Below are 23681 nucleotides of genomic sequence, written 5' to 3'. Positions count from 1 at the left end.
TTCAGCTATGTGTTTTGGCATTTATTGACTTTTGTTTTTAATTCTCCCAAAGGCAACAGTTTTTGGAAAATAACTTTGAAGAAGGCCTGATTAGTCTTAGCTGTAGAAGTCTAAAGTGACACATAAAAGCTAGTTTTAAAGTGAAATCTGTTAAGACTCATGCAGAAAAAGTTACTAGTGATTTAATAGAATAAATGGTATTGATTTTACCTGTTTTTTGTTTTTGATTTTCCATCTCTAATATTTTATGCTAGAAGAAATTGTTATATAAGAAAAATGTTTGGATATTCCTCCAAAAGGTTAATAATATAAACCCCAACATTTATAAATGCTCAACTTATAATAGTAGTAAAAATAATAACAGCATTCATACATGATATATCACTTAAAATGCATACCTTTCACCCCAAGGGAAAAAAATCTCTAAGTACGGGAATTCAATATCAACCATGAAGTAGAATTTAATTTTTTTCTTTTTACCCAAAACCAAAACACAGCAAATTCTTAAGTAGCTTGATAATGTGTTTTAGCAAAATCTTTTTTATTTTCCTAAAAACAATATTCAGAAAGGTAAGGTGTAGTACTTGCCATGTTAAAGGTTAAATAGACTGAGGAAGAGAGTGTCAGGCCAGTGGTGACAATCAAGGAAATGCAGAGACTGCTTGTACCTGCTCATACCCTCAGCCGGGACAGGAATGTCCTGTGCACACTCTGAATGGGAGGACATTGCAAACCCTTCAAGATACTCCTCAGTTTAATTCCTAAGTGACCAGCAGTGACATTATGCAAGGACACACACACCGTTTCATTTAGGCCACAAAGAAATGAATAGAGTGTAGTAACCAGCCTCCAGTTGCAGTTCAAACAGGTCTCAGATAAAATAAGAAAGAAAGAAGCTTAACAACTGTCTATGTATAGAAGGAAAGAAAGAAAGAAACGAGGACTGGAGGCTGGAGAGAGAGCTAGCTCAGTGGTTAGGAGCGGGTGCTGCTCCTGTCGAGTTCACTTACTAGCTCCCTCCCATGCCACCACCATCCTCAGCTGCTGTGACTTCAGCTCCAGTGGGATCAGTGCCTCTGCAGGTGCCTGTAGTCATGTTAATAGACACACGTGCACACATGATCAAAAATAAACAGAAATCTCCTTTTAAAGGAAAAGAAACTAAAATCAGCTAAGAAAAAAGCAACAACCATTCAGGCAGTTACTCCCTTTGGTAACATTGGCCTAGTATTAGCACAATTCACACACACACACACACACACACACACACACACACACACATATATTAATAAAACTAAGATTATGGATATTTTTGAAATTGAGTAAAATGTCTTAAAATAACTATTGGAGCATTCACATATAGTAAACAACCATGTTCAAGTTTTAACATTTGGGAGTTGAATTCCTTTGAGTGAAGATTCAATCAAGGTAGCAAACATGCTCATTATTTATGTCTCCCTTTAACTCCTTTTCCCAACCATTTGTCGTTAGGCAGTTGCTGGTCTCTTGTCTCTTTAAATTGATTTTCATTTTCTAGGTTCTTATATAAATTGAAACATACTTTATAATGTGACCACTTTTACTCAGCACAATTATGTCATCTCATCCATGTTGCTTATATCAGTAGTTCTCTTTTATTGCAGAGTACTATTCTATTTTTATTTTTATTTTATTTTATGTTTGGTTTTTTGAGACAGGATTTCTCTGTGTAGTTTTGCACCTTTCCTGGAACTCACTGTGTAGCCCAGGCTGGCCTTGAACTCACAGAGATCCGCCCACCTCTGCTTCCCGAGTGCTGGGATTAAAGCTACTGTATAAATAGAATTTGTTTATCCATTCGCTTAATAATGGGTTTCTCTGTTTAGTTTTGGTGCCCGTCCTGGATCTTGCTCTGTAGACCAGGCTACCTTGAACTCACAGAGATCCGCCTGCCTCTGCCTCCCAAGCGCTGGGATTAAAGGTGTGCACCACCAACGCCCGGCCCAGGTTTGGGCTATTATAAATAAAGCTTCTGTGAATATATATACACATATGTACATATATGCATTTATAAGGTTTTATGTGTACATTTACTTTGTTTTCTTGGGTCAACAACTAGGAGTAGAATGGCCAGGTTATATGGCTGAGGTATGTTTAACCCATTAAGGCACCTCTAAATATGTCTTCAAAGTAATTATGCCATTTATATACAGTACTGCAATGTGGAGGAGTTCCAGCTCAGGGCTGGTGGTATAGCCTAATGGCAGAGAACTTCCCTAGGATGTGGTAAGCCCTGGGTTCAATCCCCAGCACTGCTTCAAAACAGTGTGGAGTTCCAGTTCCCCCATGGATTGATTCATCAGTGTTTGCTGTTTCCATTGTTTACCTGGTTCTTGAACAGCATGGGTCTTATTTTGATGAAGTTGAGTTTGCCAGTTTGTCCTTTTATGAATCTTATCTTTTGTTGTCATATTTGTGAAAATGTTGTCTAACCTAAGGTCACAAAGATTTATTCTGCCCCGCCTGCAGGGCTACAACGGGTTCTCGACCACACTAAGCAGGGAATGTAGGGACAGGAGATACAAAGGAAAACACACCAAGTCTAGATTCTGATCAAAGTGCCGCTTTATTTTCTTACAGAAAGGTTTATATAGTTCCTGCAGGGTTTGGGGAGCAAGAAGCTGTCATCTGCATAAGGTGGGGCAAGCTAACAGGATGTTTGTATAGGATGTTTACAGGGTGAGAGGGTCAAGGGCTCTGACTCAATGTCCTGTTTTAGGCAACCTGACTGTAAGATGATCTAGTTCCCTGTCTTATGGGGGTCTGTATTTTTCCACTAACTAGAGATTCTGTCCTTGTCCCTGACATTATTCCTTTATTTTCTTGTAAAAGTTGCACAATTTTAGCTCTTACATATAGGTCTGTGGATCATTTGGATGTAATTCCTCTATTTGATGTAAAGTAAACATTGAAATTCATTGCCCATGGCTGTTCAGTTGTTCTTTTGTACTTTTGTTGCTCATATTAGTGTGGTCTTGTTTGTTCACTTTATGACTAAAGCATAGAAGATTCACTGTTCTGATTTTGTTCTTTTAAAAAGGTATTTTGGGTGCTCTAGGTTTTTTTGTATTTCCATTTGAATTTGAGAGTTATTAATAGTATCTCTTCCTAGATTTAAAAAAAAAAAGCTTTCAGCTGGATTGTGACTGCGTTGATGATATCAAATTTTGGAGGACTGATTATCTTAAAAATACTGGTTGTTTCCAATCATGAAGCTCAGTGTGTCTTCTCTAAAGTTTTATTTTGTATCTTTCAGCAATGTTTGTAGTTTTGGGTGCCCATGTCTTTCAGGTCCTAATTAACCTTAAGTATTTTTATACTTTTATTCTAAATTATATTTAGATATTTCAGTATTGGTTGCTCCTGCCACTACAGAGAATTACTTTTGTTTTTATTATCAGTCTTGTTTTGTGAAAAGTTGTGAAACCCTGTGGAAACCGTTCTTAAGCTTCCAAGGGCTTTTCTGCTTAGAGGATGAAGATGGCTTCAGTTCTTTGTTTGTAATATGATGCCTCTCATTTCTTCCATGGAGAACCTTTTTACAGTGTTGTATGATATTGTGGTCAAGTGTTGTTTCCTCTTAGGGGAAAGCATGTAGTTTTCCACTATTAAATATCATGTTGGTTATGAACTTTTAAAAAAAATAACGAGTATATGACATGTTGAAGAAGTTCTCTTTCTCATTTGCTGAATGTTTCTATCAGGATTAGATATTGGGTTTTGTTAGATGCTTTCTCTGTAATTGTTGATATGATTTTCCTTTTAGTTGTTAACATAAGGAATTTCATTGTGAGTTTCAAATGGGAAACTAGTTCCTTATTCCTGGGTTAAACCTCACTTGCTCATAGAATCCTTTTTATATACTGTCTGATTTGACTTACCAAAATTTTTCTGGGATTTTGCATCCATACTTATGAAGGATATTAGTCTACAGTTGTCTTTCGTATAATTATGTCAGGTTTTAGAGTCAGGGTAAGGTAGGCTTTAGTGAAAGAGTTGAAAAAATTTAAATTTTGTGGAAGGTTTTGCCTAGTCCAAATATCATTTCCCAGTGATGGTATTACAGGTGCAGGCTGCCACACTGGCTTTTTCTGGGTTCCAGGAGAATGAGCTCAGGTCCTCATGATTGTGTGACAAGCACTTGACTGACTAAGGCATCTCTCCAGCCCTTCCTTCATATGTTTGTTTGTCTGTTTTTCCTTTTGTTTGTTTGTTTTTTTTTTTTTGAGATAGAATTTCTCTAAGTAGTTCTGGCTAGCCTAGAACTCACTCTGTAGACCAGGCTAGCCTTGAACTCACAGAGATCCATCTGCCTTTGCCTCCAAAATACTGGGGTTAAAGGTGTGTGCCACCATTATCTGGCTCTTACTTAGGAAGTAAATGGAGTAAATGTTTGATAGAATTTATCAAGGGGTAGTTTTTTTTATAGAAAGTTTTTTTTTAAACAGCACATTCCAATAATTTACTAGATAAGCCATGATTTTTTTTTTTTCTTGAAGAAACATTGGTAGTTGGTATATTTCCTTCCATGTAAGTTGTTGACTTTATCGTCATAAAGTTCCTAATGACCATCATTATCTTTTTAAGTCTGGAATGTATAGGAAGGTTACTTTACTTCTTTCCTTCTTGCTTGTGTTTTGTCCCCCACCCCCACCCCTCCCCGCCACCACCTGCAATCAGTCTTGTTAGAATCTCATCAGATTGGATTATTTTTAAACAATCCATATGCCAAATAAATTTTTTCTTCAGACTTATGTAGCTCATTTTTAAAAATGAGATGGGTATGGAAATGCCTGAATTTGGTAAGCTTATCCAGATTGCCATCCAAGTAAGTTTAAAGCCAACATTGTAGACATTTTTCAGCATTCAAAATCCCCGGCATCATAAGATCTCTGAATCAGGAATTAGAGAGATGGCACAGTGCTTAGAGCATTGGCTGCTCTTACAGAGGACCTGGTTTGGTTCCCAACATCCACGTGGTCGCTCAGAACTGTCTGTTACTCCAGTTCCAGGGGTTCTGATTTTCTAGAATAATACGCTTTTCCAGTGTGAAGTCACTCTGCACACTTAGGGATTAATAAAAGAAAAAGCTCTTTATATTAGCTCACATCTGGCTCTGGGTAAAACCTAAAAAGAAAATGGCCTTGATTAGAAGATTTTGCTAACTTTTATATACACCATAGGTTAAGCATTTCATATAAACTGTCATTCTTTAAATTTCTTTCAGGCTCCAACTGCAGGTCAGGTTACACTTTGAACAATTTAAACAGAGACAGGAGACTACAAGTCTCCTTATGCACTTAGGCAGATGGGAGATTTACACAGCAAAGATGTTGGATATTGCCTGGATTATTTTAAGTACACCTGTGTCACTCTTTTTCAAATAATTCTTACCAAAGGGCTTCTTGCCCATCTGGCAGAATTATGCTTTTCTCAAGAGTAGGACTGGGGGCTTTATGATAGACCAGGACTTTCCTTTTGGTTGTGACATTGCACTGTATCCTCGCTGACTGTTGGAGGCATGTCCTATATAGGGATGTGCATAATGGCTGACTATAAGTCAGCGTTGTCTCCATTGTTCTAGGAGTGGAGTCTAATAACTAGTCAGTCTTTATGAGCAAACATTTATATCCTAGCATCCTAAACTTTGCTTATCTCTAACATTCCTGGTTAGCAGACTACTTATTTGGGGGATATTTTGGAGTCAGTGGCTCCCTTTGCTAAATTCTACTTTGTGTGACTTATTGTGTCCTAAGAAAATCTATTAGTAAATCTTTTACAACATCAGTTCTATTCTTTTTTCTTTATTATTTAAAACAATTTTTAAATTTAAATATATTTTGATCATATTCTTCCCCTCCTCCAAGTCCTTCCAGATCCTCTTTTCCTTCCTGCATACCCACCTTTAAGTTCTTTCTCAAAAAACAAAACCCCAAAACAACCTCAAGACCTCCCAACACCAAGAGATCAAAATAACATCCTCCCCAAAAACCCTACCAAACTGTAACCAAATAAAAGTACATACACACACACAAAATTTGGAGTCCATTATATTTTGCTCAACTACTCCTCAACTTGAGGTCTCAAGTGGTTCTCAATGTGTGGGTCCTGACCCTTTTGAGGATAAATGACCTTTTTACAGGAGTCGCATATCAGATATCCTGCATATCGGATATTTATATTATGCTTCATATTATGTTATGAAGTATCAACAAAAGTAATTTTATGGTTAAGGTCACCACAACATGAGGAACTGTATTAAAGGGTTGCAACATTAGGAAGGTTGAGGACCCTTATTCTATACCCTCTATGGTTCTATGGATTGTAGCTTAGTTATCATTAACTTAACAGCTAATAACATATAAATAATAACATATAAACGACATATGCCATATTCATCTTTCTGGATCTGGGTTACCTCTCTCAGGATAATTTTTTCTAGTTCCATCCTTTTGCCTGCAAATTTGATGATATCATTGTTTTGTTTTTGTGTTTTGTTTTTTGTTTTTCGAGACAGGGTTTCCCTGTGTAGCTTTGCACCTTTCCTGGAACTCACTTGGTCCCCAGGCTGGCCTCATACTCACAGAGATCCACCTGGCTCTGCCTCTCGAGTGCTGGGATTAAAGGCGTGTGCCACCACTGCACAAGTTTTTTCTATGTCACTGATATCCTCTTCTGGCCTTTGAAGGCACTACCCGTGCATGGCACACATACATACATGTAGAGAAAACACTTACACAAAATAAAAATTAAAATATAACTGAGTTTAAAAAAAATAGTAAAATCAGGCCAATTAAGTAACTCAAGAAAATAACTCAAGAAAAATTCTGGTGAAAATAACAGAATAAAGAATGGTTAAGGGTAGTGGTGGCGCATGTCTTTAATCCCAGCACTCAGGAGGCAGAGCCAGGCGGATCTCGGTGAGTTTGAGGCCAGCCTGGTCTACAGAGCAAGATCCAGGACAGGCAGCAAAACTACCTTGTCTCGAAAAACCAAAAAAAAAAAAAGAAAAGAAAAAGAAAGGTTAAGCACTTTACCAATAGGGTTATTCCGTAGCAACTGTCAGAATGACCAGAGAAAGGAGTTAAAATGATAAAAAGCCTTTTAAAATGAAAAGATAATCTTTAAAAAGGAAGATGTAGGTGAAAGGAAGTATTTGAGTCCTCATGGACAAAATTTAAAGCATGCATATTTTAAATACATATGTCAGCTTTTAAGGTTTTTCTAAGTCTTTTCCAACCAACAGCAACCCCTTCCTGAGCATATATGTACTGTAATCACAGTATAAGACTATGTCTATATTTCTAGCTTTTCTAAGTGAGTATATAAGAAGTTCCAGAATGATTTTTATCTTTTTGTGATGAAATTTCAAATTTAAGACTAGCTTACATTTTAGTTGTTCATATATATATATATATATATATATATATATATATATATATATAATTTGAATTACTGCAGTAAGCTTATGTGTATGTATTTAACAGTTGGTACTTCCTCATTGCTTAAATTCATACTGTCACAATTTGGTATTATAATATTGTTACAGATTTTTAATTTATTCTGACTCTTAAAGAGTATGTTATGAAAAATATGCAATGTAAATCCTTTTCAACAATTAATTGTTCCTGCTTGCTATGAACTTTGACTTGTTAATCCAACCTTTTGAGCAATAGAGTTGTATTTCAATCTACTTTACTGCCATATTAATATCTCAGTCAGTACTGAATTAGAGAAACTCAGAGCTCTTCGATATTTCATATAAAAGAAAATTAATCCTGAGACTTGGTTACATAGGTATTTAAAAACAAAACAAACAAATGGGAAAATAAGTTGAAGAGGGGTGATTATTTAGAAGCAGGTATGCAGGAGAAGTAATGTGCAAGGGTCCCTTTTGGTCTGCATTCCCTGAGCCTAAACCTGCTACTACACTTCAGAGATACTGTCCTGGCCAGTCCAGCTAGTCCTGGACCTGTCACAGAAGTACTGCTTCATCAAGATGTCATGCCTCTGCCCTTTGTTCCCAGGACTTGTGAAGCGGCGCCAAGCACTTGCCAGTACTGCTTTGCCTTTTTCTTACTTTTATGACCTTCCTCCTACACATTGTGAAATTAGAACCTAGCAAAAAGCTAAGTGGGAAAGGAATTTAGAAAATGGGATGTGTTCACTTAACAGCCCCATGAAAAATGTAGCAAAGCACAGTGGGACAGAATTAAGGCCTGTGACAGCCCATTTCATATTGTGTTTGGACACAGGCCATATATATTTCTAGTGAAGTTTAAGTTCCATGTTTGTAGTTCTTAACTTTAGAATGTATTGGAAGCACTTTTTCATTATTAAATCTGAATAGTCTTGCAAATGAAGTAGTAAAGTCAGCATGACAAATGTCTAACTGCATACAATTCTTTCCCTAATGGACATGCCCAAAATAAACAGAGATCAACTCCCTCCCTCCATGGTAAGCAGTGGCTAGGAATACTGATGTTATTGTTTTACCTAAGATGTTGAAATATTATTGGCTAGAAAGTAGAGCTGGGAATATTGACAAGGTTTATTGCTTTCTTAACCTCCTCTGTTTACACATATGCTTATTGCTATTCTATATATCCAAGGGATAAAATGCATTAAACTAGTAAACCTGAATATATAGCCTTCTTAGAGGAAATACATTTTTCTAGGAAACATTTTTTTTCATTAAACATCAATCATGCCATTTAGTTCATAACTATTTAAATTTGTCCTAGGAATATAGTCTGAAATTTGCTTATGTGGCTTAGAGAACATGTGTTTGGCTACTTCTATATCCATTAAATATCTATATTTATAAATGGTTCTACTTTCTGTACTTGAAATTTGTGTTCACTCACAACTCAGTAACAGGTTGCCGTCACCAATTCACTGAGAGTTAGCTACTCTTCCATTAACACAGTTAGCTGAACATACTGATGTACCACGGATAAGGACCAGAATTCTCCTCTGTATACACAGGGTGCTTTTTAGGCAAATCAGCTTCAAGATGGAAATAGTGCCCAGCATCCCTAATATTTCTGACCTCATTTCTTTCCTGTATTCAAAAATCTGAAATTTCCAGTATTGTGAAATGGAGAGAGTTGATAGGCTGTCTTCATAGATGTAATAATTAGTAGTAGAAAAGGAAAGAGAAGAGACCACACAGTTTAGCCGGTCAATTAAAAGTCATGGAGACGTTAGCTAATTCTGCTCTGTAGGGTAAGTCAGGGCTGTGGAGCTTGGTTGATACAGGGCACCTCAGACTCTAGAGAGAGCATGTAAGCAGACACAACAGGAAAGGGGTACCTGTCATCAAACTCGTGTCTGGTGGACCCTTCTTGTAAGTTGAAGAACTGCTAAGCTTTGTTCATCCAGACGGAATGGAAAGTAGTCCGTCCAGTCTCTTCTTCTTACTCTGCTACTTTTATTGTTGTTCTTGTCATCAGAAATGTCTTGTCTCTTATAAAATTGTAGTATAGTCATGCTTTATGCTGTCATTTTATCCTGTAGTCCCCTTTAAGATATTATGCATATTTATATATTTCAGTGGAAGAACTGAAGTCCAGTCAGTTCAATATGGCAAAGAAAAGGCAAATAAAGACAGGGTATTTGCAAGGTAAGTCAATTCTCTTTTAGTATCTGGGGTGTTTTGTTTGTTTGTTTGTTTGTTTTGTTTTGGGGTTTTTTTTGGTGTTTTTTTTTTCCGTTTTTACATTTTAAGAGTTTATTTTGTGGTGTATGCAGGACACACACACACATACACATACACACACACACACACACACACACACACACACACACACACACACACGAAGGTCAGAGAACAACTTTGGGGAGTTGGTTCTCTCCTTCCATTATTTGGGTCCCAGAGTTGAACTCACATTGTCAGCCTTGGCAGCAAGCATCTTTATTTCCCCATTAAAGCTATTTCACCAGCCCAATGGATATCTGAGTTTTTTAGAAGGATAAAATTTTTTAGAAATGGGGACTGGAGATGGCTCAGTAGTTCAAAGCACTTACTGCTCTTATAAAAGATCCAGTTCAGGGGATCTGATGCCCTTTTCTGGACCATGGACTCGTGCATGCATGTAGTGTGTGTGCATGCACTCAGGTGCACACATATACACATAAACAACTTTTTAAATTATTAGAAACCCTTTTTTTTTTTGGTTTTTCGAGACAGGGTTTCTCGGTGTAGCTTTGCGCCTTTCCTGGAACTCGCTTTGGAGACCAGGCTGGCCTCGAACTCACAGAGATCTGCCTGGCTCTGCCTCCCGAGTGCTGGGATTAAAGGCGTGCGCCACCACCACCCGGCTCTAGAAACACTTTCTAAATGATCTGCTAAGTACACAGTACACTGCGTTTATGAAATGGAAACTAGTTTGTCTAGTATCCTGATTCTTTTTTGTTCCATATTTATAAACCTTAATCATGCATTGAGTACAATAGGTTTTAATAGGCCAAATCAAGTATTGCTAATACAACCTTTTATTGAAAACTTATTCTCCTGTTACATATTTTTTGAGAAATGTACTGAGTCCTATTATCCAGCCCATTTCTATATTTATTTAAATCATGCTATTAAAAGACAAGTTGCTCTTGATTTGCCTTTAAAAAAAATTATCTTCTTTTCATTAAAATTTGTTAGGGCCAGTTTGCTTTTTAGTGATAAAAATGATACAATCAAATTTACATTTCAGAAAAGTAGTTCAAGATAGAGAATGTGTTAGTAAAATGTAGATTGGATACCTAGTGACTAATTAGGAGATGATTACAGTTATCCAAGTAAGAATAATAAAGACCTTTACTCAACAGTAATGGAGGATAGGGAACAAATTTGAGGGAACTAGCATCAGCTGCTGACCGAGGTGCAATAAAACAGGTCTTTGTTCCTAATGGAAATTACTTCAAGAGCAGAAAGCTCTGAAGAGTTCTATGTCTGGCATCTACTGCTACTAGAGACTTGGAAGCTTTCATAAAGACAACAAAAGAATTTTACTTAGTCAAAATTTTATTCTAAATATCTATCCAAAAGTCCTTCCAGCTTTGTGTTTCTAGAAGAAATAATTTTATGTTTGGCTTTGCTTTTTCTCTTTTCATTCCTTCCAAAGTAAAAATTGCTCCCTGTTTCTAGCAATGGGTGACAATTCATTATATTCTAAAGACCCAACAGTATCAAGTGACTTGAAGAATAAATCATCCAAGACAGCCCTACAAACTTTGTGGTATTAGTCAAGATTTTTCCTTGCATACACTCAAGAGTGCGTGCGTGCGTGCGTGCGTGCGTGCGTGCGTGCGTGAGTTGTGATTATCTTGAACACCACTGCTCCAATTAGAAAGTTGTATAGACCTGGAAAAAGAGGATTTCCTTAATAAATGTTGTTATTAAAATGTTTTCTGGCTGGGCAGTGGTGGCACAGGCTTTTAATCCCAGCATTGGGGGGGGGGGAGATTGGGGGGGGCAGAGCTGGGTGGATCTCTGTGTTTCGAGGCCAGCCTGGTCTACAGAGCGAGATGCAGGACAGGCACCAAAACAACACAGGGGAACCCTGTGTTGAAATCTGCCCCCTAAAAATGTTTCCTGTACATTTGTCCATAAAAATAATTTACTTCTTGTTAACACTTGTCAAAATAATAATTTCAATTTAGAAAGAATTTGTTCTGGCTTTTTATACTGCCTCTTATTTGTAGTACTCCCCTATGTCTAGAAATCAAATTATTGTGTTATTTTAAATGTTTTTAACATACTAGATTTTAGAAATATGCAGATATGCCTTCATCTTCATTGTTTTGTATATTCATTATTAAATGGTACAAAGTTTATATATATACCTGTCTTTGTTTGTTGGTGTGTGTGTGTGTGTGTGTGTGTGTGTGTGTGTATGGGGCGTAGGTGTTGCTTTTTAAAGGTGCTAGGTTACCAAATCCAGGGTCTTAAGTATGCTAGGCAAGAGTTCTACTTGGATCCATATGATCTCGTCCTGGGGAGCAGTTTCAATAGTGCTAGACTCTCCTAATGATTGCTCCCTCTCTTTAAGACTATATTTCCTGAGATTGTTCTATGTAAGACTCTTCCCTCATACAGAGCTACTACAATTCTCTAATGGTCTTACAAAGTGTTAAGTTATTTTGGTTAAGAATTCCAGATTTCTTGTCTCTCAGAATTTTAGATGGCAGTATAAATAGAAAGTTAAAAAAGATCTTTAAATTTTACATGAAAAATTTTACCAATAATTATCCCCCATTTCTCCCTTATATATTAACTCTTTGAATTGCTTTCACACTTTTCAGTTATCACATAATATTATCTGAGGAAGAGAGGAAAATAAGGTTCTGTTCAACAGAAAAATAAGGTGCCATGGTCAAAAAATAAACTCAACCACATTGCTAACAGTGTGGTATTTTTTTCTCTGAAATTTCCGAACAGAACAGGAAACATAGACAGCAAACTTGAGTGGGTGGGTCTCTGAGGTTAAAACTGTTAATAAATTAAAATGCCTGAAATTTAGTTTTAAACTCTAGACATTTCCAAACATGTTTAGTTCGTTACCAAGAATAAAGTGTTCAGACAGTTTGTACTAGGTAAGTATGCTGGATTTTCAAATGATTTTTTCCCCGTCTCTTAGTTAATTTATCTTCATTGGCTCTCATAGCTTACATTTAGTCTATTTATTATATGAGGAAAGAATAGTTTGTAAATATTAAATATTATCACTAAGAGAACTAAAGGTGGTAAATTATGGTAAGTTTAAGATTTTATTTTTTAAATTGAAGACATTATATAATATTGTCATTTGTGTGACTAACTGAAATATGTGTGACACCTCCATTGTGAGAGACTGTGTCAACTGGTGTCCTGAGTTCAAGTCAAGAAGTCCTGTGACTTAAACTCATAATGATAGGAAGAAGTATCTGTGGTTAAATTACTTTGACTTTACCTTTGGAAAATGAAATTTGAGTCCATATTTTTGTTTATTTGTTTGTTTGTTGGTTGGTTTCTTTGTTTTACCAGTAACACTACGTCTCTTTTAGAACATGCCCATTGGTTTTAGAGTTAGAAGAGATTAGACCAAACCAAGAGTGTTTGGCTATGAGATACTGAAATGATAGGATACTTGTATGATTTAGATTTTAAGTATTTATTATTCATAACTTAACAAACCTTTAAGACACTAAAACATTGCACTGAAAACTATACTGTTAAGTCATAGAATTGAAGTGATAAGGAAGGACGTAAAGACTTTATTGCACTAATGAACTTAGATATTGAGTATAGAAACTTAAGTAATTTTTCTAGAATAGGCCAGAATTAGCATTCAGTGTATCTAGTAGGCATGTTTATTTTAATATTTCCTGCTGTGGACCTAAACCACCGTGGAATACCCTTTGCTGAGCATTGCTATTCTCTCAGGCCATTCTGTTTGTGTAGTTAATGTGTCACAAAGGAAATTTTAGGCTACAACTGCAAATTTAAACACAGTAAATGAATTTGAATGATCTTATGTTTGGATGTATTTGGATTACTTAAATTTGCATTTATTTTGTGCCTTGTCTGATATTTTTTCTTAATTTATATAAAAGTATGTACATAGTACATGACAAGAGGGAAAATTACCGACAATTTTTAAGGCAAAAAACTTTCAGTAATCTAAAAAGTACATATAGTACTAAGTACAGTCTTTATTATTATTGGAAAAAATCTGAAAATAAAATTCATAGAATGAAGTTTTTTGGTTTTTGTTTTGTTTTTTTGTTTGTTTGTTTTTTTTTTTTTTGTTTTGTTTTTTTTTTTTTTTGAGATGGGGATTCTCTGTATAGCTTTGGATCCTGTCCTGGAACTCGCTCTGTAGCCCAGGCTGGCCTTGAACTCAGAGAGATCAACCTGCCTCTGCCTCCCTATGCCTGCTGGGATTAAAGGCGTGTGCCACCACCACCACCACCACCACCACCACCACCACCACCACCACCACCACCACCACCCAGTCTCAAATGAAGATCTTTGAATAGAATGGGCCAACACTGAAAAAAGTTGGTTGCCTTTTAATATATGTTTTTATAAGTTCTTTTTGAATTTTGTATAATGTATTTTGATTTGTTCACCTTCTTTCACCCAGCTCTTCCTAGACCCACACCTTACTTCCTTTCCCCTCCAACTTTGTGTTTGTCATGGTTTTGTTTTCTTCATCAAGACCAATTTGTGCTGTCCCAAATATTCTTGGTAGACTTATCAGCTTCTACACTGTTAGAGGAAACTGATCCTTCCTCTCCTGGCAGCCAAGAACTGCCAGTAGCTGCTCCGCTGGAGCGGGGTTGGGTCTGCCTAGGGCTGGCACAGCCCTGGTGTGTGCTGCCGTCACGACCACTTTCAGTTCCTGGGCGTGGCAGCCCTGCTAGCAGTGTTTCCATTTCAACCTTTAGGATTGAATTTTGCAGTAGTGTGATGGTATCTGTTTGTTTTATTGTGATGCAACAAAATAACATACATGACTTTTATGGGTCTTTAATTTATTACTGAGATTAAAAGTCATATTGGGTGATTTAAGTCACTTAATTCATATAATTAATTTTCACAATAATTCTACATATCAAAAAAGTACACATTTATGTAGAAGAGTTTTGAGTAGTACTTGAATTTGCATATTAAAAACTTTTGTTATTCCTAAAATTCTAAGGATTTATGTCTCTGAATACAGTTATACCATTTGCTCTGTGGAGATTAGCATCTTTATTTCTTGGCAGTCACTTAATTCTGTTTTATTACTGTGATAGCTGACAATAGATAATAAAACATATCCTTTTGTGTTGGGGAGTTCACTCAGTGAATGGGAACCATTGCTGCTCTTGCAGAGGACTAAAGTTTATTTCCCAGAATTCCTCCAGTTCCAGGAGATTTGATACCTTCTTCTCACCTCTGCAGGCACCCACACTGACATGCATGCACACATACACATAACCAAAAATAGAAAAAATCTTTTAAAAACATCTTTTTGTTACCCACCACAAGATATAGTAGTTTTAAAATGTTTTTATAAAAAGAAAGGGAAAGAAATTCACTGTCCATACTCTACATAAAAGAGAAAAATTATAGACACAGTATGTATGATTATCATTTTTGGCCCTTCCCTCACTGAGGCAGAGGTTCAGAATTAAAAGTCATTGAGAAGATAATGTGGTGAGACTTGTTCAGTACACCTCACAATAAACAGCACTCTGAGTACTACAGAATAGACATAAGCAAAGATCTATAACTTTGGAATTCGAGAAAATGTTTGGTAGCAAACTTCTCCTTTGCTTTTCTTTATTTCTTTTTTTAATATTCCTTGTTCTCTTATTCTTTATAACCCCACCTTTTTTTGGTCATATAAAGCAAATATATCCTGTTTGAAATTATTTGAAAAATACTATCAAAACAATGAATTTCTTATAAGCAAACCCTTTGAATATGATCTATTAAAATAAGTTTTAAGATTTGACTCATAGGCACATGTTATATAAAAACAAACCTTTTCTATGTATTATTCAAATTTTTCTACAGATCTCCAAGTAAGCCTTTGGCACGGAAATTAATGGATTGGGAAGTAGTTAGCAGAAATTCATTATCTGATGACAGGTTAGAAACACAAAGCCTCCCATCCCGATCTCCACCTGGAACTCCCAATCAGTAAGTGCAAACCAGCATCATGCTTGCATTTTGCTTCTAAGTTATTGGCTACATATTTTATTGCCTTAAGATTATAATATATAAAAATTTAAATCCTTTGATCAAATTTTCAAAAAAATAGTTTTATTGTATTTGTGTGTGTGTGTGTGTGTGTGTGTGTGTGTGTGTGTGTGTGTGTGTGTGTGTGTGAGGGCATATGCGTGTATGTAATAGTGGGCATATAGAGAGTAGAAGACAACTTAGGGGAGTCAATTCTTCCACTCTATGGGTCCCTAGGATTGAAATCATGTATTCAGGTTGGGTGGCAGATGCCTTTACTTGGTTAGCTCCCTCACCAGACCCAAACATGATTGGTATTACTTCAAAGCATTATTCCTCTTTGCTTGCTGCTTACTGTTAAGGTGGCCTACAATAATAGCTTTAGGGAATGAACGAATAGATTGAAGGACAACCTTTACTTTCCTTAGCAGTTGGCTTTCACAGGAAGGGTAATTAAGGATTTAGTCATGACTTTAAAATTTCATAGAACTGTTCTATGAAACTGTCCATTTCCATGTAGATCTCCATCTGGATTTTGTTTTGTTTTTTGAGATGTGGTTTCTCTGTGTTAATAGCCCTGGCTGTCCAGGAATTCCCTATGTTGATCAGGCTGACCTTGAACTCACAGAGATCCTCCTTCCTCTGCCTCCCAAGTGGTGGGATTAAAGGCCTGTGCTGCCACCACCTGGCTCCACCAGGATTTCTAAAGGGGTATAAATTGTTTGAAAATGCTTTGTCTGAGTGATTGTTATTCAGTGCTCTAGCACTTCCTGTGGCCTAGGAAAAGATTTCTGACCGTAGCCCCATAAGCTCAAGTAGAGCTGGGTCAAGAATGGTGAGGTGCAGCTCTAACCATGTGTGTACTGCAGTCCAGCATTTCTCACAAAGCTGCCAGGTTTGGGTATAGCTAAGAAGAAGAAAGGGAAGACCTCCTCAGGTAGCCTGTGTTAGAAGAGGGAGGGAGGGGAAGGGCAGAGAACAAGGCTAGGGAAGGGGGGAAGGAGTGTAAGAGGGATGAGCTAAATAATAACAGGAGCTCTGATGAAGTTCTCTAGGAAACGAAATCATTGTTTTTTTAAAAGATCTTTTTTAAAGATTTTTTTTTCTTTTTCTTTTTCTTTTTTTTTTTTTTTTTTTTTCCCGGAGCTGAGGACCGAACCCAGGGCCTTGCGCTAGGCAAGCACTCTACCACTGAGCTAAATCCCCGAAATTAAATAATTTTAAGGATGATCTGGAAAAAAGACAGTATAGCACGGTGATTAAGCAGTGGCTCTAGAGTCAATATTTAAATCTTGAAGTTGATTTCCATCCCGTTTTTCTCATCTGCAAAATCCTATTTGTAGAAGGACACAATGGCACATGCCTTTAATCCTAGCATCCTTGTTATATAGTAAGTGTCCTACAGTCTTAATATGGAATTAAATGACAGCAAATGAAAGATACTTAGAAAAATGCTGTTATTAACTATTGCAATTAATAATTAAAACGATGATATTTATGTAACTGCCAGTTAGGATAGTGGGGTTCTTCATCATCTAGTCATAGGAATTCAAATTCCACAAATTAAAAACATCAAGAAGAAAGAATAATTGAGTCTAGAATCTACTTTGAACATTTATTCTAGTCAGTTTCATAAATGTTGAATAAGGCATCAGATTAATAGTGACTAAAACCCAGTAACACTAGGTAGAGAAAATAGTGAAGTATAAGGCCTTATAGCAGATTGTAGACTGCAGTTATGTCTTGATTTTGTGTTCTTTCTGTTTATATCATAGCGTTTATATCACTGTTTTCAACAAGTCTTTAAAACACACACAAACATATACCCACTTTCTCATGAAACTATATAATCAAAAACCATGGAAAACTCAAATTAAAGTATACTTTTGTTTAGCCTTTGTTTCTCTTCATTTAGTCGGAATTCTGCATTCACACAAGAGGGGACCCGGGTCCGGCCGTCTTCAGTTGGTCATTTGGTAGACCATGTGGTTCACACATCCCCCAGTGATGGTTTTGTAAATCAGAGATCTCCATCATCAACACAAGCTAATAGCATAGTTCTGGAATCATCACCGTAAGACCCCTTTTCATTTTTTCTTGTTAATTATTTATTTTCAAATACCTTAAATTGCTTCACTTGAAATAATCTTGGAAATTAGAGTACTTGATACAAGGTTACTTATATAATTATGAATACATATTTGTAAATGTATTTATTTGTCCTTGAAATGTCTTGTTTCTTCTTGCCTCTCTTCTCTTTAACCCTCTGGTTATTGAATATTTTTTAGTTTTAAGAGTATACTCTCAAATATTTGTTCAGGTAATATAGCAATATAGTCAGGGAGTAGGAGAATTTAAGACAGTCTTCTTGACTTTTTTTAAAGGAAAGAAACCGTAAATATGAACAGAATATATAACAAAAAGAATCAAGAGAAGAGTAAGTGAGATGGTTATTACACTCAGTTATAGAATGCATGCCCACATGTTTTTTTTTTTTTCTTTTTCATATTTTGAGACAGGGTCTCCCTATGTAGTCCTGGCTAGCCTTGAACTCAGTGATCTAATGTCTCTGCCTCTCCTCAAGTGTGTGCCACCACTCCTGACTATCCACATCGTTTCTAAAGTATGTTCCTACTATTATTTTTATACTGATTGATATATTATATCAATAGCTTCTTATTTCAGTATTGATAGCCATCAGTCTAATGCATAATCTGCATATCCTCACATTAATATGCAACATCTTGATTTATCAGCTTATGTAGTGGAGATAACTCATATACATTTGACATAATTGAAGGACAGTACCTACACAATAACAGATGAGTAAGAAATACTCATCTGTTGAAGAGAAAGGAGTATATAATACGGTATGTAATGAATGTGATCACTCTTTAAGGACAAATAGATCTTAGGGTATGGATAAAAGAGAGATGAAGAGGTCTGCAAAGTGTTACAGCTCTTCTGGAAACCATGACCTCCTATGTCAGCCATGGTTGTACTTAGGCCAAGCCAAGCTAAGCTGCCAAGACATGTAAAAGTCTAGCCTTGGTAACTTAGGTTATTTTAAGAAGACATTGTGTTTGTCTACATTATAAAGAATGAAAGAATATAACAGATATATCATACACAAATGAAACAAAAACTGAGTTGACAAGAGAGCGAATTCATAGAAATTTAATATTTTATTACTTTAAAAATGATAACATTTTTGTTGGGTTTTGACAATCGTATTTTCTGAAATTGAAACTTTAAAAGTATGAAGTAAATTTTAAGACCTAACCAAAAATAATATTTATATATTAATTATATCCTTGAAAGTTTGCATGTATTTTCTAAACTGCCTGTTTAACTTACCTTGAGCACTAACTAGTGTTTTAGTCACTTTTGTGCATAACTGACCAAATACTTGAGAGAACCACTTAAGATAGGGAAAGATTTGTTTTAGTTCACAGTTTCATAGATTTCAATCTAGAATCCTTGGCTGTTGATTCTGTGCCCTTGGTAAAGCAGAACATTACGGCAGCAAGGGCATGCAACAGAGACTACTCACTCATAGTGGTCTGGAAGCAGAGAGAAAAGCGGAAAAGCAGGGACTGGGTACTCACCTAGAGTCTACCCTCAGTAACTACTTTTTGTAGGTAGGTCCTTCCTGCTAAAGTTTCCACAACCTCCCAACATAACTGCCTCAATCTAGGAACCAAATATTTAACATATGAGCCCAAAAGGAGTATTTCGTGTCCAAACTGAGTCATCTGTCTAATATAGTGTTTATTTAAAAGGTTCTCTCAGCATCAGTATAAATTAGCCAAAGAGTATATTTAAACTGTTTTAACCCATAGAAATGTGAATTTAACAATTTTTGTAAAGTATCCATAGCTGAGAACTGCTACTATTATGCCCATACCCATCAGCTTTAAGCACTCAGCTATTCCACAGCAGACCATTGATCCTGCTATGTATTTTGGCCAGAACAAGAATAAGAGAAGTTTCTCTGACTCTATTGCCAACTAATTTCAGCCTCACACACCCTTTTCTTCTAAGCCTTTGGTTTTGAGGCTAAATTCTGAGTAAACAGCTATTTGCAAGGCCAGAAAAATCTTAGATTTGGCGGCTATGTAATGCCTACATTTTAGACATTGGTGAGGTTTCACCAAAGGGTGTCTGTTTAAATTTGCCTTCATACCATGCAGGCCATGGTCTAAGCCTGTATTCATGATCATAGAAATACTTTCTGGACTAGCAGTGTTTGAATACATTTCCCCTCAGAATCTTGTCTTCTTGACAGTTGAAAGGAACAGAAACAAAACAAAACAACAAAAAAGGAACCTGTGATCCCTGGTCACAAAGGTAGATCTTTTTTTTTTTTTTTTTTTTTTTTAAATTTTCCAGAGCTGAGGACCGAACCCAGGGCCTTGTGCTTGCTAGGCAAGCGCTCTACCACTGAGCTGAATCCCCAACCCCTCGAAGGTAGATCTTAAGGAAGCTTTTATTGAAGAGAAAGGGTACATACCCTGATGCAGTAATTAATAGAGCTACCAGAATTTACAATATTTGTGGGTTACCAAAGAAAAATGGGGAGAATATGAGAGAGGGGAACGTGTTGGGAATGGGGGGGGTTGGGGAGTTAAGATGGATATGAACAAGTTTGAATAAGTATGAAATTGTCAGATAGTAAAAGATATTCTTTTTTAAAAAATTTAGAGTGTTTAGGCTCTGAATTGCTTTACACAGACACCTAGGTGAGTGGGCATTATTGTGGACTTATACTTAGTTATATTTTGTGCCAGATTAGAAAACTTCATGACTTCCCTTAGCACAAACTTCTCTTGGAAGCCATTAAGCCACACTATCCAATTTGATTCCCCTACCCCACCTCACCCCCCGCCTCTCGACTACCTCCCTAACTACCAGGTTTCTAGCAGCCACCTTCTAAAGAAGTTCATGCCTCTACTGCCAAGGGAAAGAATGTATACAAGGTTGCTGCTGTCATGACCTTTCTGTTATTGTGGGTTAAATTGTGCTGTCGTAGCAATTGAGCCTCACTGACATAGAAGAAATGTTTGTTGCTGTCATCGCTGTCTGTTCATCATTCATCAGTTGTGGCTCTGTTCCATGTTATCTTCATACCAGGCCAAGTCTCTGTTTGGGGCATGGCTAGTCTCATGGCACGGAAGACTCTTCAAGGAAGAAGAGCCATAATGAATCAGGATCTGTTTCTTAAGGCTTCCCTTTGAAGATGACACATGCCACTTCAATCCAATTTTATCCACTAAAGCAAGTCATATGGACAGGCCTGATGTCATCCCTGGAGGAGGGCAAAGGGTAGTCTTTAAAATGATAGCATCATTTCAGCATCTATTATCAGTTCTCCAAGTGAGTAATGCTGGGTTAGCTCTTGGTTAGCTCTATCCTTGGGTATATGAAGAACCATTTTCAGTGCTGGAGAGATGGTTTACTTAAGAACACTTGCTGTTCTTGCACAGGACCTGGATTCAGTTCCCAGCACTCACATGACAGATCATGACTATCTGTAACTCAGTGCCAAGGAGTCCAGTGCCCTCTTCTGGCACTATAATGCATTTGATATACATACATATATGTAGATAAAACACTCAAACACATAATAAATTTAAGAAAGAACCAATTTTAATTAGATATTGTAGCATACAACTTAAATCAAAGCACTCAGGAGACAGAAGCAGGCAGTTCAAGACCACCCTGGATACAGAATGAGACCTTGTCTCACAAGGGAAACACCCCCCCACACACAATTAATAAAAAGAAAAACAAAGCCGGGCGTTGGTGGCGCACGCCTTTAATCCCAGCACTCGGGAGGCAGAGCCAGGCGGATCTCTGTGAGTTCGAGGCCAGCCTGGGCTACCAAGTGAGCTCCAGGAAAGGTGCAAAGCTACGCAGAGAAACCCTGTCTCAAAAAAAAAACCAAAAAAAAAAAAAAAAAAAAAAAAAAAAAAAAAAAAAAAAAAACCAAAAACAGAAAAAAAAGAAAAACAAAACAAAACAAAAACTCATTTTTTTTATCATGCTGGGGAAACTGGAAATTCACATGTAAAAGACTGAAACTAGTTCTCTTGGTCTCACTCTGTACAAAATCAACTCAAAATACATCAAAGACCTTAATATAAGATCTGAAACTAATGGCAGAAGACCAATGGCAAGCACTTCAGACAAGTGTGGACAGCACGTTTCTGAATCGCACTCCAATAGTTCAGGAGAATAGGACGGCAACAATTGACAAACAGAATTGCATCAAATTAAGAAGTTCTGTTCAGCAAAGAAACAATTTTCAGAGTGAAGAGACAGCCTATGGAATGGGAGGAAAATCTTTGCAGATAATCATCAAATGGATCAGTATTCCGAACAAATAACGAACTCAAACAAAACCAAAGGAACAAATAATCTAGTAATGAATAGGCAGATAAACTGACCCAATAGTTCTTAAAAAGAATTACAGACCCTTGAGTACTTTCATTCATATGGCCTGTTTTCACTCTTGATCATCACCTGACCTATCTTTTCACTCTGAATAAAGTTATGTTGCTACTCTAATCCTTGAGTACAAATGGCCCATAAACACATGAAAAAAATTCAACAACATAGTAAGCCATCGGGGGAGTACAACCCAAAACTCTACTGATACTCCATTTCATCCCGATCAGAATGATTATGATAAAAAGAGCAAACAAGTGCTGGCAATGCGGAGGTTGTGTAAAAGAACCCTTGTGTGCTGTTGACGGCAACGTGACATAGTGTGACTGCTGCAGAAATCAGATGATCCTCAGAAAACCTGGAGATACAGTTACCATATGATTCACCCTTAGTACTCCTGGGAACCAGTGTCATCGTACACTAACGATAACTACTGACCCACGTTCACTGCGGGTATTCACAGTAGCTGAATTATGGCATCAGCCAAGGCGCCCATCATAAGAATGGATAAACAATATAGATATATTGAACATATAGGATATGTAGACTATAGATACAATGAAGTATTGATTATTCAGCCATAGGAAAAAATCATGTTTGTAGGGATTTGGATAGAACTAGAGATCATCATGTTAAATCAGCCAGACCAAAGAAGAGAAATAAGTTTTCTGTCATGTGTGGAATCTTAATTTAAAAGGAAACTGTTGAGAAAGGACTAAAGCCAAGGAGGACATTAGGACAAAAGAGGATAGTGGAGAACAATGTGAGAAAAATACATAATATACATTGTATATACAAAAACAGCACAGTAAAACTTTTGATCCATTAAATTTTTGCATTTAATATATGCAAGTTTTTTTTTTTTTTTTGGTTTTTTGAGACAGGGTTTCTCTGTGTAGCTTTTGCGCCTTTCCTGGAACTCACTTGGTAGCCCAGGCTGACCTCTAACTCACAGAGATCCACCTGCCTCTGCCTCCCGAGTGCTGGGATTAAAGGCGTGTGCCACCACCGCCCGGCAATATATGCAAGTTTTAAGAGGAAAAAAGATTCCCATTCCTGCTGTCTTTTTTCCAAGCTTACTTTCATGGATGCCAGCATAGTAGGATAAAAGTTGAACATTGGTTCTTCCTTCTGGAAGGCCCTTGTGGAAAATCACAAGTTAGGTTCTATAGACTATTGGTTCTTAAAAGTGATTTCTACCTTGAAATCTCTTGCTGAATATGTAGCTATCAATTCTTGTTGCCACAAATTAGAGAGCTTTTAATGTTTATAAGTTGTTGTCTTCTCATCTGACAAGATTCTATGAAGTTTTCTCTCTTCAATGATGACCTTAATACTCTAGTCTCTGTCCCATGATTGCATTTATTAACCTCATGAGCCATGGTAAAGGAGGACAGTAATTTAAGGTCATTAGACTATACCTACCAGGAGGTTTTTTCTGTTCAACATCCAATTCTCAGAGTTTTGTTTTGTTTTGTTTTGA

General features: G+C 36.7%; 1 protein-coding gene across 11 annotated transcripts in view; it reads left to right on the top strand.

The window, feature by feature from the left end:
• The window catches only part of Ptpn4 (protein tyrosine phosphatase non-receptor type 4), a 196340-nt gene that overhangs the window by 123981 nt on the left and 48678 nt on the right, over window positions 1-23681 (top strand). For all 11 annotated transcript variants that reach the window (XM_076547241.1, XM_076547240.1, XM_042257998.2 and 8 more), the window contains 3 exons: window positions 9596-9664; window positions 15584-15709; window positions 17664-17822. In XM_076547241.1, the coding sequence (XP_076403356.1) occupies window positions 9596-9664; window positions 15584-15709; window positions 17664-17822 (354 nt within the window). The remainder of the gene's footprint in view (window positions 1-9595; window positions 9665-15583; window positions 15710-17663; window positions 17823-23681) is intronic.

Source organism: Peromyscus maniculatus, chromosome 11 (genome assembly GCF_049852395.1).
Source record: "Peromyscus maniculatus bairdii isolate BWxNUB_F1_BW_parent chromosome 11, HU_Pman_BW_mat_3.1, whole genome shotgun sequence".
Classification (NCBI taxonomy): Eukaryota; Metazoa; Chordata; class Mammalia; order Rodentia; family Cricetidae; genus Peromyscus; species Peromyscus maniculatus.
This window is presented reverse-complemented; position numbering and strand designations above follow the sequence as displayed.